The sequence below is a fragment of the Sylvia atricapilla genome, chromosome 28 (assembly GCF_009819655.1).
Source record: "Sylvia atricapilla isolate bSylAtr1 chromosome 28, bSylAtr1.pri, whole genome shotgun sequence".
NCBI lineage: Eukaryota > Metazoa > Chordata > Aves > Passeriformes > Sylviidae > Sylvia > Sylvia atricapilla.
In genome coordinates, this window is record NC_089167.1 from 888797 (window position 1) to 901272 (window position 12476).

Consider the following 12476-nt stretch of genomic DNA (forward strand, 5'->3'; position numbering starts at 1 on the left):
GGTGCGGGATGAGCCGTGGGATGGGATCCTTTAGGGGGTCGGGATGGGATCCTGGATATGGGAATAGTCCCAGGATGGGACCTTCCTTAAGGGCGCGGGGGGACAGGAGCTCTGCGGCGGTGGGGACAGGAGGGGCCCTTTGTGGGGTCAGGATGGGGCCCTTAGGGGTCGGGATGAGCCCTTTGTGGGGTCAGCAGGGGATCCTCTGAGGGGTCGGGATGGGGTCCTGTGGGGGTGTTCAGGAGGGGCCTTTTGTGGGGTCAAGAGGGGCCTTTTGTAGGGTCAGGGTGAGACCCTTTGTGGGGTCGGATGAGACCCTTTATGGGGTCAGGAGGGGCCTTTTGTGGCGTCAGGAGGAGACCCTTTGTGGGGTCAGGAGGAGACCCTTTATGGGGTCAGGGTGAGACCCTTTGTGGGGTCAGGAGGAGACCCTTTGTGGGGTCAGGAGGGGCCTTTTGTGGGGTCAGGGTGAGACCCTTTATGGGGTCAGGAGGTGCCTTTTGTGGGGTCGGATGAGACCCTTTGTGGGGTCGGGAGGGGACCCTTTATGGGGTCAGGAGGGGCCTTTTGTGGGGTCAGGAGGAGACCCTTTGTGGGGTCAGGAGAAGACCCTTTGTGGGGTCGGGAGGGGACCCCTCGGGGGCGGAGTCGGGGCCACTCCCAGGGTCCTCCACTCCGCCAGGGGGCGCTCGGGCGGCGCAGTGCTGGCCCCGCCCCCTGGCGCGAGCGGCGCGCGCTGATTGGCTGAGGCGGCAGGTGACCCCCCGGCGCGCGCCCCGGGATGGCGGCGGCGGGGCTGGGCCGGGGCCCGGTGAGTGTCCCTGTGTCCTTGTCCCCGTGTGTGCCGCCCTCTGCCCGTGCCCTCCCTGTGTCCCCCCGGCGCTGCTGAGCGCGGCCCCTCACGGTGAGCGTCCCCGGGCCCCTCACGGACGGTGACTCCTCCCCTCGGCCCGGGGAACGGCAGCTCCTCTTTCCATCCCTCCTCCATCCGGTTCACCTCCATCTGCCGGTTTTCCCCAGCTTCTTGTGCCCCGCTCCAGTGCCAGCGGCCTTCCCTTCCCCTTCCCCTTTCCCTTCCCTTCCCCTTTCCTTCCCCTTTCCCTTCCCTTCCCCTTTCCCTTCCCTTCCCCTTCCCCTTTCCCTTCCCTTCCCCTCCCCTCCCGGGGAGAGCGGCCCCCCAGCCCCGTGTGTGTTTTTGGGGTCCCCCCGGGTTCCTCAGGGCGCTTTCGCCCCCAGCTCTTGCTGCGCTGCCGCTCCTGGCGCAGCTTCGCCTCTCAGACGGACGGGGAGTCGCGCCTGGTGCGGGTGCTGCAGGAGAAGTTCCCGCGGGCATCGGCCATCAAGGTGGTGGATATCTCAGGTACAGGAAAAGCTCTTTATTGTCCTGAGGCACACCCGCGGTGACAGGGCGGGGAATGGAGTCATTCCCCAGCCGCCCCTGGGCCGCGGGGACCCCCAGAAGGGTCCGGGCTGTGAGGGCGGAGGCGCCTCGCTCGGGCTCAGGCTTCGACTTCAATTTGTCAGGAGGCTGCGGCGCCATGTACGAAATCCACATCGAGTCCGAGGAGTTCCGGGAGAAGCGCACGGTGCAGCAGCACCAGATGGTCAACCAGGTCAGGGGCTGCCCGGGGCGTGGGTGGGAGAGGGGACGGGAGCTGCACTCACAGCTGGAATGGGAGAGAGGGAATGGGAGCAGCACTCACAGCTGGAATGGGAGAGGGAATGGGAGCAGCACTCACAGCTGGAATGGGAGAGGGAATGGGAGCAGCACTCACAGCTGGAATGGGAGAGAGGACAGGAGCAGCACTCACAGCTGGAATGGGAGAGAGGGAATGGGAGCAGCACTCACAGCTGGAATGGGAGAGAGGGAATGGGAGCTGCACTCACAGCTGGAATGGGAGAGAGGGGACAGGAGCAGCACTCACAGCTGGAATGGGAGAGGGAATGGGAGCAGCACTCACAGCTGGAATGGGAGAGAGGGAATGGGAGCAGCACTCACAGCTGGAATGGGAGAGGGGACAGGAGCAGCACTCACAGCTGGAATGGGAGAGGGAATGGGAGCAGCACTCACAGCTGGAATGGGAGAGAGGGAATGGGAGCAGCAGTCACAGCTGGAATGGGAGAGAGGACAGGAGCAGCACTCACAGCTGGAATGGGAGAGAGGGAATGGGAGCAGCACTCACAGCTGGAATGGGAGAGGGAATGGGAGCTGCACTCACAGCTGGAATGGGAGAGAGGACAGGAGCAGCACTCACAGCTGGAATGGGAGAGGGGACGGGAGCAGCACTCACAGCTGGAATGGGTGTGAGGGACCATCAATCCAGCTCCTGGCCCTGCACAGACACCCCAAACCCCGCCCTGGGAGCAGTGTCCTGCAGCTCTGGTTCCCAGGGAGCCTGCTCAGTGTCTGAGCCCTTGCTGAGGCAGGCCATCGCTGGGGCTGTGCTGCAGCTTCCCAAACCACGTGGATTTCGTACAACAGCCCCGCAGGGTTCGGTTTGTGCACACGCAGCACCAGGAGCTGTGTGACTGCACAAGGGCCACGATTTTATCTGCTCCCAGCACCTCCAAAGCCGGGGGCTGAGGGAGCCCACGTGCCCCAGAGCTGCCCCAGAGCTGCCCTTGCCTTGCAGGCCCTGAGCGAGGAGATCAAGCAGATGCACGGCCTGCGCATCTTCACCTCGGCCCCCAAGCCCTGAGCTGCTCCCAGCACCAATAAAGAGCCCTGGGGGGGCCCAGAGCTGCCCCCCCGGGGGTAAATTCCACCCAGTGTTGTGTGTTCACTCAGGGCCCCGTGGGAACGGGGAAGAAGAGGAGAAGAAGCCCCTCTTTTTCTGAAAGAAGAGCAGGAAGAAACTTTATTATTATTGCCTTTGCCACGCAGGAGGGACCCCTGGGACATCCCAGAGCTGCTGCTGCTGCTCCCACCCAGGGCCAGCCCACCTGGGGCCAGGCACTTCTCCTCCTCACCCCTGACTGCTGCTGCCACGGGGAGATTAAGGCTCTGGGCCAAAGTGCACCTCATTGATCCTAAAAAGATAAACCAAACCAAAAAAAAAAAGCACTTCCAAAAATAAGCTGAGCCGCTCTGGGCGTGCTCTTGAGCTGGAGAGTCCAGAGAGGAGCTCTGGGAGCAGAAAGTGGCCGAGCAGCACCTGGAACGTCCAGTGCAGGACAGAACCTGCTCCACCTCTGCCCAGCCCATGGCAAGGAGAGCCCAGGAGGGGCTGCCCAGCAGCACCGGGGTCACTCGGTGCTGTTCAGTCACTGGAGCCAAGCACAGAGGTGGCTGAAGAAGAAGCAGAAAAGGAGCAGCCAGAAGGGTCCTCCCAGGGGAGTTTTATCTGTCCTTGGAGCCCAGCTTCTCAATCAGCTCGTGCAGAGGAGCCAGCTCCCGCCTGTCGATGAGGCTGAACTCCTGGGAAAAGGAGACACAAGAAGTGAAGGAAGCTGGAAAAAGTGTTTCCCTGCAGGTGCTGGGCCAGTCCTGGGACCAGCACCACTTGGGGAGAAATCCAGTTTGGGGGCAACAAAAGTTGTGCCACGTTGCTGTGCACAGCAAGCCACAGAACAGGCTGGAAAAGTAAACAAAACAAAAGGTGATGGTGCTGCTCCTTCTCAGTCAGTTCCCGAGCTACAAACCCTCTGAATTCTCCAGTTCTGGTTTTGTTGGCTGCAGACTGGTAATTAAAACCCGAGGGAGATTTGAGCAGTTACAGCCAACAAAAAAAACCTCCACAGAATCTCAGTGGAAAACACCACAAAGGGCTCACTTGGGTCTGAAGGGGGAGCTTGGGCGTTACCACCACAGATCCTTGTGGAGATCTCAATCCAAACCCTCCAAAAGAGGGAAGGCGAAGTCCCTCCTCAGCTCACCTGCACGAAGAAGATAAAGTGCTTGAAGGAGGTGTTGAGGTGAGCCTCCTCCTGCAGCCTCATCACCGAGTCGAAGTGCTGGTGGTAGATGTGGGCGTAGACCCGGAACAGCCGCTTCAGGATGGTCTTGGCCACCGACATGAAGTTCTTGGGGAAGGGGACACCTGGGAGGGAGGCAGGGACAGGCAGGGCTCAGGGCGTGCCTCAGCCAGGAGGGGCCATCCCAGGGCTGCTGCACCCACCGATCTTGGAGGGGAAGAGGGTCTCATCGTCCAGCTGGTCCTGCACCCACGTCATCAGGTAGTCGATGTATTTGGGCGCCGAGCACTTGATGGGCTTCTTGATGTTGGTGCCGTCGGCCCAGTGGTACTCGTACCTGTGGGGTGGGGGTTCAGGCCTGGCTGCCCCAGGAAAAAGGGCTCTCGGGGTGCTGGGAGGCCCCTCGTGACCCCAGGAGGAACACCCGAGTCGCTCAGGGCACGGCTTGGCCCGTTTGGGTTTCCTGGCCGGAGCTGGGCTCAGGGCTGGCCCCTCCAGTTTCACCCTCCAAAATCACAGATTATGGAATGTCCAAACACACTGGGATCATCAGCCCAGCCCTGGCCCTGCACAGACCCCCAGCAATCCCTGGGAGCAGTGTCCAAATGCTCCCGGAGCTCTGGCAGACTCGGGGCTGTGCCCATTCCCTGAGGAACCTCTGGGGGAAGAACCTTTCCCTGATCTCCATCCCAAAATTCTCCTGGAACGGCTCCAGCCACTCCACTGGATGCTGTCCCTGCTCCCAGAGATCAGCAGTGGCACTCAGGTGTTAAAAGTGACCCTCAGCTCTGTGGCAGCCTCCTCTGACATCCTCCTTAAAACCAGCCAAAAACTGACCAAAGGAGCATTGGGGCCATAAACCCTCCCTCCGTTAATTCCCCTCTGTGGCTTTCAGGTCCAGGAATTTGGGTCACACGAGACTTCTCCCACAGGGCTGGACATGAGCCAAAGGCCTCTGGAGCCTCTGGATGCCAGGGCAGACCCTGCTATCAGCCCACAACACCACAGTCCCCTTTCCTCTGAGATGTTTTCCAGCATCCCTGAAAAGCAGAGAAACCCTCTCTGTTTTTCACCCGACCACAAAAGGCAAGCGAGTTCTGCCACTCAGGCAGGAAGCTGTGACAGGAAACAGCCCCAAAAATAGAACTGGCAGAGCACATTCTGTGGGGCAGGAGAGCAGGGCAGGAGGTTCTGAGGGTGCTGGGCTCACAAACTGAGAGCTTTGGTGACCTCCCCAGTTGGGTTCTCTGCTGTGGCTTTGCCCTGGCAAAATACCCGAGTGCAGAACCGACCCCTGGCATCCCTGCAGGAATTCACACCTAAAATCAACCAGGTGGCCCCAAAAAAGGGCTTCACTCTCTTCTTTCCACCTCCCCCGAGGCCCCAAACCTCTTACGGAGCAGTGCCACCACATGACACAATTAAATTATTAAAATTAAATTATTGAATTAAAAGCTGATTAAATGTGCCTCCTGAAAATTCACCATATCCTTGGAAAGTGTCCCAGGCCAGCTTGGATGGGGCTTGGAGCAGTCTGGGACACTGGAGAGCGTCCTGCCCATGGGACTGGATGAGATTTCAGGTCTCTTCCAAACCAAAGCATTCCATGATTCCCTCAGGCTCTGACAGCAAGACCAGTCCCTGCCAGTCAAATCTCACGAGCTCCCAAACACAGGGAAGGACGAGGACAAGAGACTCACAGCTGGTGTGACCATAAATGACACCAGAGGAACAGAATGTGGCAGCTGGATGGCACCTGGATCCCATCCAGCCTTTTCCCAGCTCCTCTCCCTGCCCCAGCTGGGGCTGTCCTCTCACCTGGGCCCTGCAGACATCACGGGGCAGCTGCTCTCCGTGCAGAACTCCGTGATGGTCCCGTACAACATGTTGATCTGGTTGAAGAAATCCACGGCTGCAAAGGAAACACCCCGAGGTGAGAGCCAGCTGTGAGCACAAGGAGGCCTGCAGCACCTTCCTGGGAGCATCCACGTCCCACAGAAGTCTGGGCAAAATCAAACCTTTCCCTAAAAACGTCACCTGACTTCCAGACGTTTCAGCCATCCAGGGATTTGGATTGATTCCTCAATTTTTCAACCTGTAGCTCCACTTAGCATTCCATGGAATAAGCAGATTTAGCTTCCAGGCTCCTCAAAAGCCTGATGGATTTGGTGATATGAGAGAGACCTTCCCCAGGCTGAGCATTCCTGGCCTGAATCTCTACATTCCTTGCTTAAAATTACTTTTTGTTTCCCCTCTCTAACCTCCAAACAAGCAAAGGTCAAGGCCAGGGGGAGCAGCTGCTCAAACCAAACTGGATTTGCAAACAGAAAACAAAAAAAAAAAAACCAACTCCACAATCCTGGAGTTCAGGGGAAAGAGCGACCTCTACTTTCTCCCAGGATCACTCCTGCTGCAGCTTTAACAGCCAACGGTGCTGATTTTCTAACTCAAAAAATAACCATCCACAGACCAAAATCCCCCTCTGCGAGCGCGAAAAGATAAAAAAACCCACCCCCAAACCACAGCAGTGCAGCTTCGGTGCAGCTTTGTCTCTTCCTCCTCACACAACAACCCCCTGCTTCTGCTGCTTTTAATCCTCCTTCAGCCTGGGGCACTCAGGGGTTGGTTTGAGGAGAAACCCCGGCGTTTTGGGGCTTTCCCCTCCTCAGAGGACTCACTGTTGACAGCGATCCACTCGTTGAGGTCCTCGCCGTCGGGCAGCATCACGGCCTGCCGCAGGTTGCCGCTGCCCAGCGTGGCCTCGGCGTGTTTCAGGAGCTCGTACTGGTGCGATCCTTCCGGGATGTTCTTCTTCGGCTTGAACGTTTTCGAAGACCGGCTCCCGCTGCGAAGGGCAGAAGCGTTCCCGGTTTAATCGGTAAGGGTGGAAAAGATCCCCCAGATTATCGAGGCCGGCGCGGCGCCATCCCCACGGTGACCGCGGCCCACCCGTGTTCGGGACAGCCCAAGGGACGGCGGCTCCACCGCTGCCCCGGGCAGCCTTCCCAACCCCTGCAGCCAGCCAATTTCCCCGAAAATCCAATCTAAACCACCCCCGGTGCAACTTGAGGCCACATCCTCCGGTGCGCTCAGGGTCCCCCCAGCTGAGGACGCCCCTCGTACGGTCCTAAGGATTCTTTTCACTCACAAGAGGAAGCTCATGGTGAGAGAGAGCAGGCCGGCTGAGGGACACCGAACGGGGAAAGGGGAGCTGGAAGGGGCTGAGAGCAGCGGGAAGGGCTGAGGGAGCGAGGAGAGCTGCGGGAATGCACTGAGAGACTCGGAACCGGGCTGAGGGAGAGGGAAGGGCACAGGGAGCGGGCGGAAGGAGAGTGGCCGGGATGGGGCAGCGGAGAGGGCTGAGGAAACAGAGCGAGGGAGACGAAAGCGGGCTGAGCGAGAGAGAATAGCAGAAGGAGCGGAACCCTGCTGAGAGACAGGGAAATGCTGAAGGAAGCGGGACCGGGAAGCGGCTCCGGGAGGACGGAGCGGACCGAGCCGGGCCGGGCCGGGCTGCGCTGAGGGAGCGGCGGCGCCTCCTGGCGGGACCCGCCCGCGCCGCCAAATCTCGCGAGAGCTCCGGGAACGGGGCGGCCCCATCGGGCTCAGGGGGCGTGGCCCCGCCTTGGGCCTTCGAGCGGCCCTCAGAGAGCACTTCCGGTGCGCCCGGGCACCCAGAGAACGGCACCGGGACCCCCCGAGACCCCTCCCGGTGCGCCCGGGCACCCAGAGAACCGCACCGAGACCCCCTGAGACCCCTCCCGGTGCGCCCGGGCACCCAGAGAACGGCACCGGGACCCCCCGAGACCCCTCCCGGTGCGCCCGGGCACCCAGAGAACGGCACCGGGATCCCCGGAGACACCTCCCGGTGCGCCCGGGCACCCCCAGAACACCGGGGCGAAGATCCCCGGCGATTATGGAACGACGGAGAGCCAGAGAACATCCCCCGGGCCGGCCCCGCTCCTCAGCCCGGGACCGCTGGGGGATGTCACAAGAGCACACGGAATAAAGACGCTCGACTCCAGGCAGGAGGCGGCAGAAAGCAGCAGCTTTATTTCCAATGCATGGAGCTCTTTGATAAGACGCTGCGCTAAGGAGACACGTTATTGCCCCAGGGCACTGACACCTCACCGCGGGCTGAGGCTGGGCTCTGTGGAGCCGAGGCTGCGCTGGGCTCTCCGCAGCCCTCGCTGCTGCTCCTCGCCCGGGAACACGTTTTCCTGTGGGAATGAGGGGATCGGCTCGTGTCCATCCTCCTCCCGCACAGCGATGGGGCCGGTGGGTTCTGCCCCCGCTCACCTTGGGCTAGGGGAAGGGTGGACGGTGTGGAGCGGAGTTTCCCTGCTGGGGCCTCCGCACCCTTGGCTGCAGCTCTTCGGCTAGGATCAAGGCTCCTGTGGGGACAAGGGGACACGGGTCAGGCCACGGCCACCCTCCTCCCCTCAGGACGAGGCCCAGGGGCTCTCTCCTCTCCTGCTCACCTTGAGGCCGGGCTGGAGGCGGTCGCTGTGTGTGGAGCGGAGTTTCTGCCGGGGTCTCCGCACCCCGGTCCTTATCGTTTGGCTGTGCCAAGGTTTTCTGTGGGAATGAGGGGCTCAGGTCACGGCCCAGCTCCCCCCTTCATGGGGGTGCTCACCTGGGCTGGGCTGGAGCTGGGCTCGCTGGGGCCGAGGCGCTGCGGCCGCTGGTGGCGGGCGGAAAGCGCCGAGAGAAAGGGAGAGGAGAGAGGGAAGGGCCGGGAAGGGGAGAGGAGGAAAAGGGGCTGAGAGGGGCAGCGAGAAGTGGAGAGGAGGGGAACGGGACGGGAGCTGAGGGGACAGGAGAACAAGGGCATTGGAGGGGAAAGGAGGAGTGCAGGGGAGTGGGATGGAAGGGGAGGGAGGGTGGGAGAGCAGGGGAAAGGAGGAGAAGGGAAGGGGGAAAGGAGAAAGGGAGAAAGGGGGAAAGGGGAAAAAGGGGTAAGGGGAGGGAAGGGGAAAGGGGAAAAGGGAGAAAGGGAAAAGGGGAAAGGAAAGGGAAGGGAAAAAGGGGAAAGGGGCCAATTAGGGGAGAAGGAGAAAAAAATATGGGAGAAGGAAAGGGGGAAAAGGGGAAGGAAGAAAAGGGGAAGGGGGAAGGGGCAGGGCAAAGGGAAAGGGAAGGGGAAAGGGAAGGGAAGGGGAAAGGGAAATGGAAGACAGGGGCGGGGAGAAGCTGCACAGGGCAGAGAGAAGCAGAGCGTAGGGGAGCAGAGCCAAGAGAAGAGGAAAGGACAGGACAGGAGCGCAGCTGCACGGAGAGGACAGGACAGGACAGGACAGGACAGGAGCAGTGCAGGTGCCCAGAGCTGCGCAGAGCAGAGAGGAGCTCAGCGAAGAGGAGCGACCAGAGAGGACACAAGAGAGGAGAGGAAAGGAGCGAAGCAGAGAGGATTGGAGAGGAGCAGAGCTGAGAGGAGAGGAGAGCACAGGACAGGAGAGGACAGGAGAGGAGAGGACAGGAGAGGACAGGACAGGACAGGACAGGAGAGGAGTGCAGCTGCGTGGAGAAAAGAGGAGAGGACAGAACAGGACAGGAGCTGCGCAAAGCAGAGCAAAGCGGAGAGGAGAGAGCAGGAGAGAGGAGAGGAGATGGAGAGGAGATGGAGAGGAGATGGAGAGGAGATGGAGAGGAGATGGAGAGGAGATGGAGAGGAGATGGAGAGGAGATGGAGAGGAGATGGAGAGGAGATGGAGAGGAGATGGAGAGGAGATGGAGATGGAGATGGAGAGGAGATGGAGATGGAGATGGAGATGGAGATGGAGATGGAGATGGAGATGGAGATGGAGATGGAGATGGAGAGGAGATGGAGATGGGATGGAGATGAGATGGAGATGGAGATGGAGATGGAGATGGAGATGGAGATGGAGAGGAGATGGAGATGGAGATGGAGAGGAGATGGAGAGGAGATGGAGAGGAGATGGAGAGGAGATGGAGAGGAGATGGAGAGGAGATGGAGAGGAGATGGAGAGGAGATGGAGAGGAGATGGAGAGGAGATGGAGAGGAGATGGAGAGGAGATGGAGAGGAGATGGAGAGGAGATGGAGAGGAGATGGAGAGGAGATGGAGAGGAGATGGAGATGGAGATGGAGATGGAGATGGAGGAGATGGAGATGGAGATGGAGATGGAGATGGAGATGGAGATGGAGATGGAGATGGAGATGGAGATGGAGGAGATGGAGAGGAGATGGAGATGGAGATGGAGATGGAGATGGAGAGGAGATGGAGAGGAGATGGAGAGGAGATGGAGAGGAGATGGAGAGGAGATGGAGAGGAGATGGAGAGGAGATGGAGAGGAGATGGAGAGGAGATGGAGAGGAGATGGCACAGGACACAAGACAGACGAGGACAGGACAGGGAACAACAGGAGAGGAGAAGAAAGGACAGGAGAAAACAGGAGAGGACAGAACAGCACAGAATAAGACAGAACAGGACAGGAGCTGCACAGAGCGAAGCAAAGCAGAGAGGAGAGGGAAGGGGAAGGGATGGGGGGAAAGGAGGGGAGGGGATGGGAGGATAAGAGAGGGGAACGAAAAAGAGGGAAAAGGAGGGGAGGTAAAAAGGAGGGAGTGGAGGGTAGGAGAGGGGAGGGTAGAGGGGAAAGGGAGGAGAATGGAAAGGAGGGGAGGGGAGGGGAGGTAAAAGGGGATGGGAGGGTAAGAGAGGGAAGGAGAAGGGAGGGGAGGGAATGGGCGGGGAGGGAAGGGGAGGTGGGGAGAGGAGAGTGGAGGGGACGGGAGTAGAAGGGAGAGGAGGGAAAGGGATCGGAGGGGAGAGGAAGGGAGGAGATGAGAGGATGGGATGGGAGGGTAGGAGAGGGGAGAGGAAGGGAGGAGATGAGGGAAGGGGAAGTGAAGGGAGGAGATGAGCAGAGGGAACTGGAAGCGCGGAGATGAGGGCAGGGCAGGGGCATTGCGGAGATGAGCAGAGGCAGGCGCAGCCGGAGGAGCCCGGCCCAGCCCGGCCCAGCCGCTCGCAGCTCCGTGGCTCTCCGCCCGCTCCGTTCCGCCGCCGCCGCTCACGGCCGCTTCAGCCCCTGGCCCCGCCCCGCTGCCCTTGGCGACAGCCAATGGGCGTCGAGAATCAGCCGGAGGGGCGGAGCAAGGCACGTTCCACATTGTGACCTCACGGAGGGGGCGTGCCCAGAACGTGTCCGAGCGATCTGATTGGCCAGAGGCGGAGCGCTCGAAAAGGGGCGGGGCTCGGGTCGGGCTGGGGGCGGGGCCGGGGTCACACCGGGAGTTTGGCGGCAGCAATAACGTGTCTCCTTAGCGCAGCGTCTTATCAAAGAGCTCCATGCATTGGAAATAAAGCTGCTGCTTTCTCCTGCCTGGAGTCGAGCGTCTTTATTCCGTGTGCTCTTGTGACATCTCCCAGCGGTCCCGGGCTGAGGAGCGGGGCCGGCCCGGGGTTGTTTTCAATTGTTCAATTGTTCCATGGGTTGCGTCGCGACTGACTCGTTGGGCAAGCAAAGATCAGACCCAGCACTCGATGTGATTTTTATTTATTTTATTTTATTTTGTACTTACCTATTATACTTACCTGTTATACTTACCTTGCCTCGGTGGACGACCGGCTCCATCCTCCTCACCCGGGGGGGGATCCTGCATTGCGTCCACCGTCATCAGCGCCCGATCCCGGCACCGCCATCCTCGCCCCGGGGATGCCTCTCTCGCTGTCCGTCGTCGTCGCCCCGGGTGAAATCTCCGTCGTCGTTGCCCCCGGGGTGTCTCCGCCATCCTCGCCCCGGGGATGCCTCTCTCGGTGTCCGTCGTCGTCGCCCCGGGTGAAATCTCCGTCGTCGTTGCCCCCGGGGTGTCTCCGCCATCCTCGCCCCGGGGATGCCTCTCTCGGTGTCCGTCGTCGTCGCCCCGGGGGATGCTCCGCCGGCGGCTGTCCACCCCTCCCGTCTCACATCTCGGGATGGGATCGGGCGCACAGGGGCGCTCCCTCCTCCCGCTCGCCGCCGGGCCGCTGCCATCGCGGTGCCGCCCATCCCCGGAGCTCCGGCCGCCGCCGCCCCCGCAGGATCCCGCAGTGAGCGCTGAGGGCGGCCGCGCCCCTTTTATACCCCCCCAAAGCCCCGCCCTCTCACCGCCAGCCAATGGGAGCTTAGGAGGTACCCGAGCGCATCATCTCTGCCTTTATGGTGTCACAATGAGGGGGCGGAGCTCGGAAGAAACACCCATGTGATTGGTCAGTGTGGGTTCCCGCGGTCAGCTGGCGGCAGCGCTGATTGGTCACTGAGGGTGGCCTAAGGCGGGGAGTGGGCGTGTCTCACGTGCGGGGGTCCCCGCCCCATTGTGGGGGACCCCAGCCCCACTTTTGGGGTGCCCGGGCTCATTTCTTAGAGGGTCCCATGAGGGGCAGGGCTCAGGGCCAGGGGCGGTGTCAGGTGTGAGGGCGGGGTGGGAAAGGGGCCGATGTCCAACCAGGATTTGGGGTGAGTTCGGGTGGATTGGGGCCAAGGCGTCTCAAAGGTGGTGCCGGGGTCAGTGTGGGGTGTGGGGTGCGGCTTAGGGCTGGATTTGGGATCGGGGATC

At 60.9% G+C, this 12476-nt stretch overlaps 2 protein-coding genes and 1 long non-coding RNA gene across 3 annotated transcripts; 1 reads left to right on the top strand and 2 right to left on the bottom strand.

The window, feature by feature from the left end:
* Positions 1-717: 717 nt before the first annotated feature.
* BOLA3 (bolA family member 3) lies at positions 718-2765 on the top strand. Its single transcript, XM_066337316.1, has 4 exons — positions 718-811; positions 1237-1360; positions 1525-1613; positions 2634-2765. The coding sequence occupies exons 1-4, from the start codon at positions 782-784 to the stop codon at positions 2697-2699; spliced, it is 309 nt and encodes a 102-aa protein (XP_066193413.1). The 5' UTR covers positions 718-781; the 3' UTR covers positions 2700-2765.
* Positions 2766-2829: 64 nt separating this feature from the next.
* Positions 2830-7474, bottom strand: MOB1A (MOB kinase activator 1A). The gene is made up of 6 exons (XM_066337315.1): positions 7064-7474; positions 6594-6760; positions 5734-5827; positions 4119-4252; positions 3877-4040; positions 2830-3418 (listed from the first exon to the last, which is right to left on the bottom strand). Exons 1-6 carry the CDS (start codon positions 7075-7077, stop codon positions 3341-3343), a joined length of 651 nt encoding a protein of 216 aa, XP_066193412.1. The 5' UTR covers positions 7078-7474; the 3' UTR covers positions 2830-3340.
* A 473-nt stretch (positions 7475-7947) lies between these two features.
* Positions 7948-8452, bottom strand: LOC136372625 (uncharacterized). The gene is made up of 2 exons (XR_010745519.1): positions 8215-8452; positions 7948-8135 (listed from the first exon to the last, which is right to left on the bottom strand). It is a non-coding gene; the product is annotated as an uncharacterized lncRNA (long non-coding RNA).
* Between the last annotated feature and the right edge of the window lie 4024 nt (positions 8453-12476).

What these genes read in the sequence shown, in the direction of transcription:
- BOLA3 (XM_066337316.1), top strand. Translation starts at nt 782, where the DNA reads ATGGCGGCGGCGGGGCTGGGCCGGGGCCCG. An exon ending in CGGGGCTGGGCCGGGGCCCG is followed by an intron (nt 812 to 1,236) that starts GTGAGTGTCCCT and finishes TTTCGCCCCCAG; the next exon opens with CTCTTGCTGCGCTGCCGCTC. An exon ending in AGCACCAGATGGTCAACCAG is followed by an intron (nt 1,614 to 2,633) that starts GTCAGGGGCTGC and finishes CTTGCCTTGCAG; the next exon opens with GCCCTGAGCGAGGAGATCAA.
- MOB1A (XM_066337315.1), bottom strand. An exon ending in CGAGTGGATCGCTGTCAACA is followed by an intron (nt 5,828 to 6,593) that starts GTGAGTCCTCTG and finishes TTTCCTTTGCAG; the next exon opens with CCGTGGATTTCTTCAACCAG. An exon ending in ACTTTATCTTCTTCGTGCAG is followed by an intron (nt 3,419 to 3,876) that starts GTGAGCTGAGGA and finishes TCCTTTTCCCAG; the next exon opens with GAGTTCAGCCTCATCGACAG.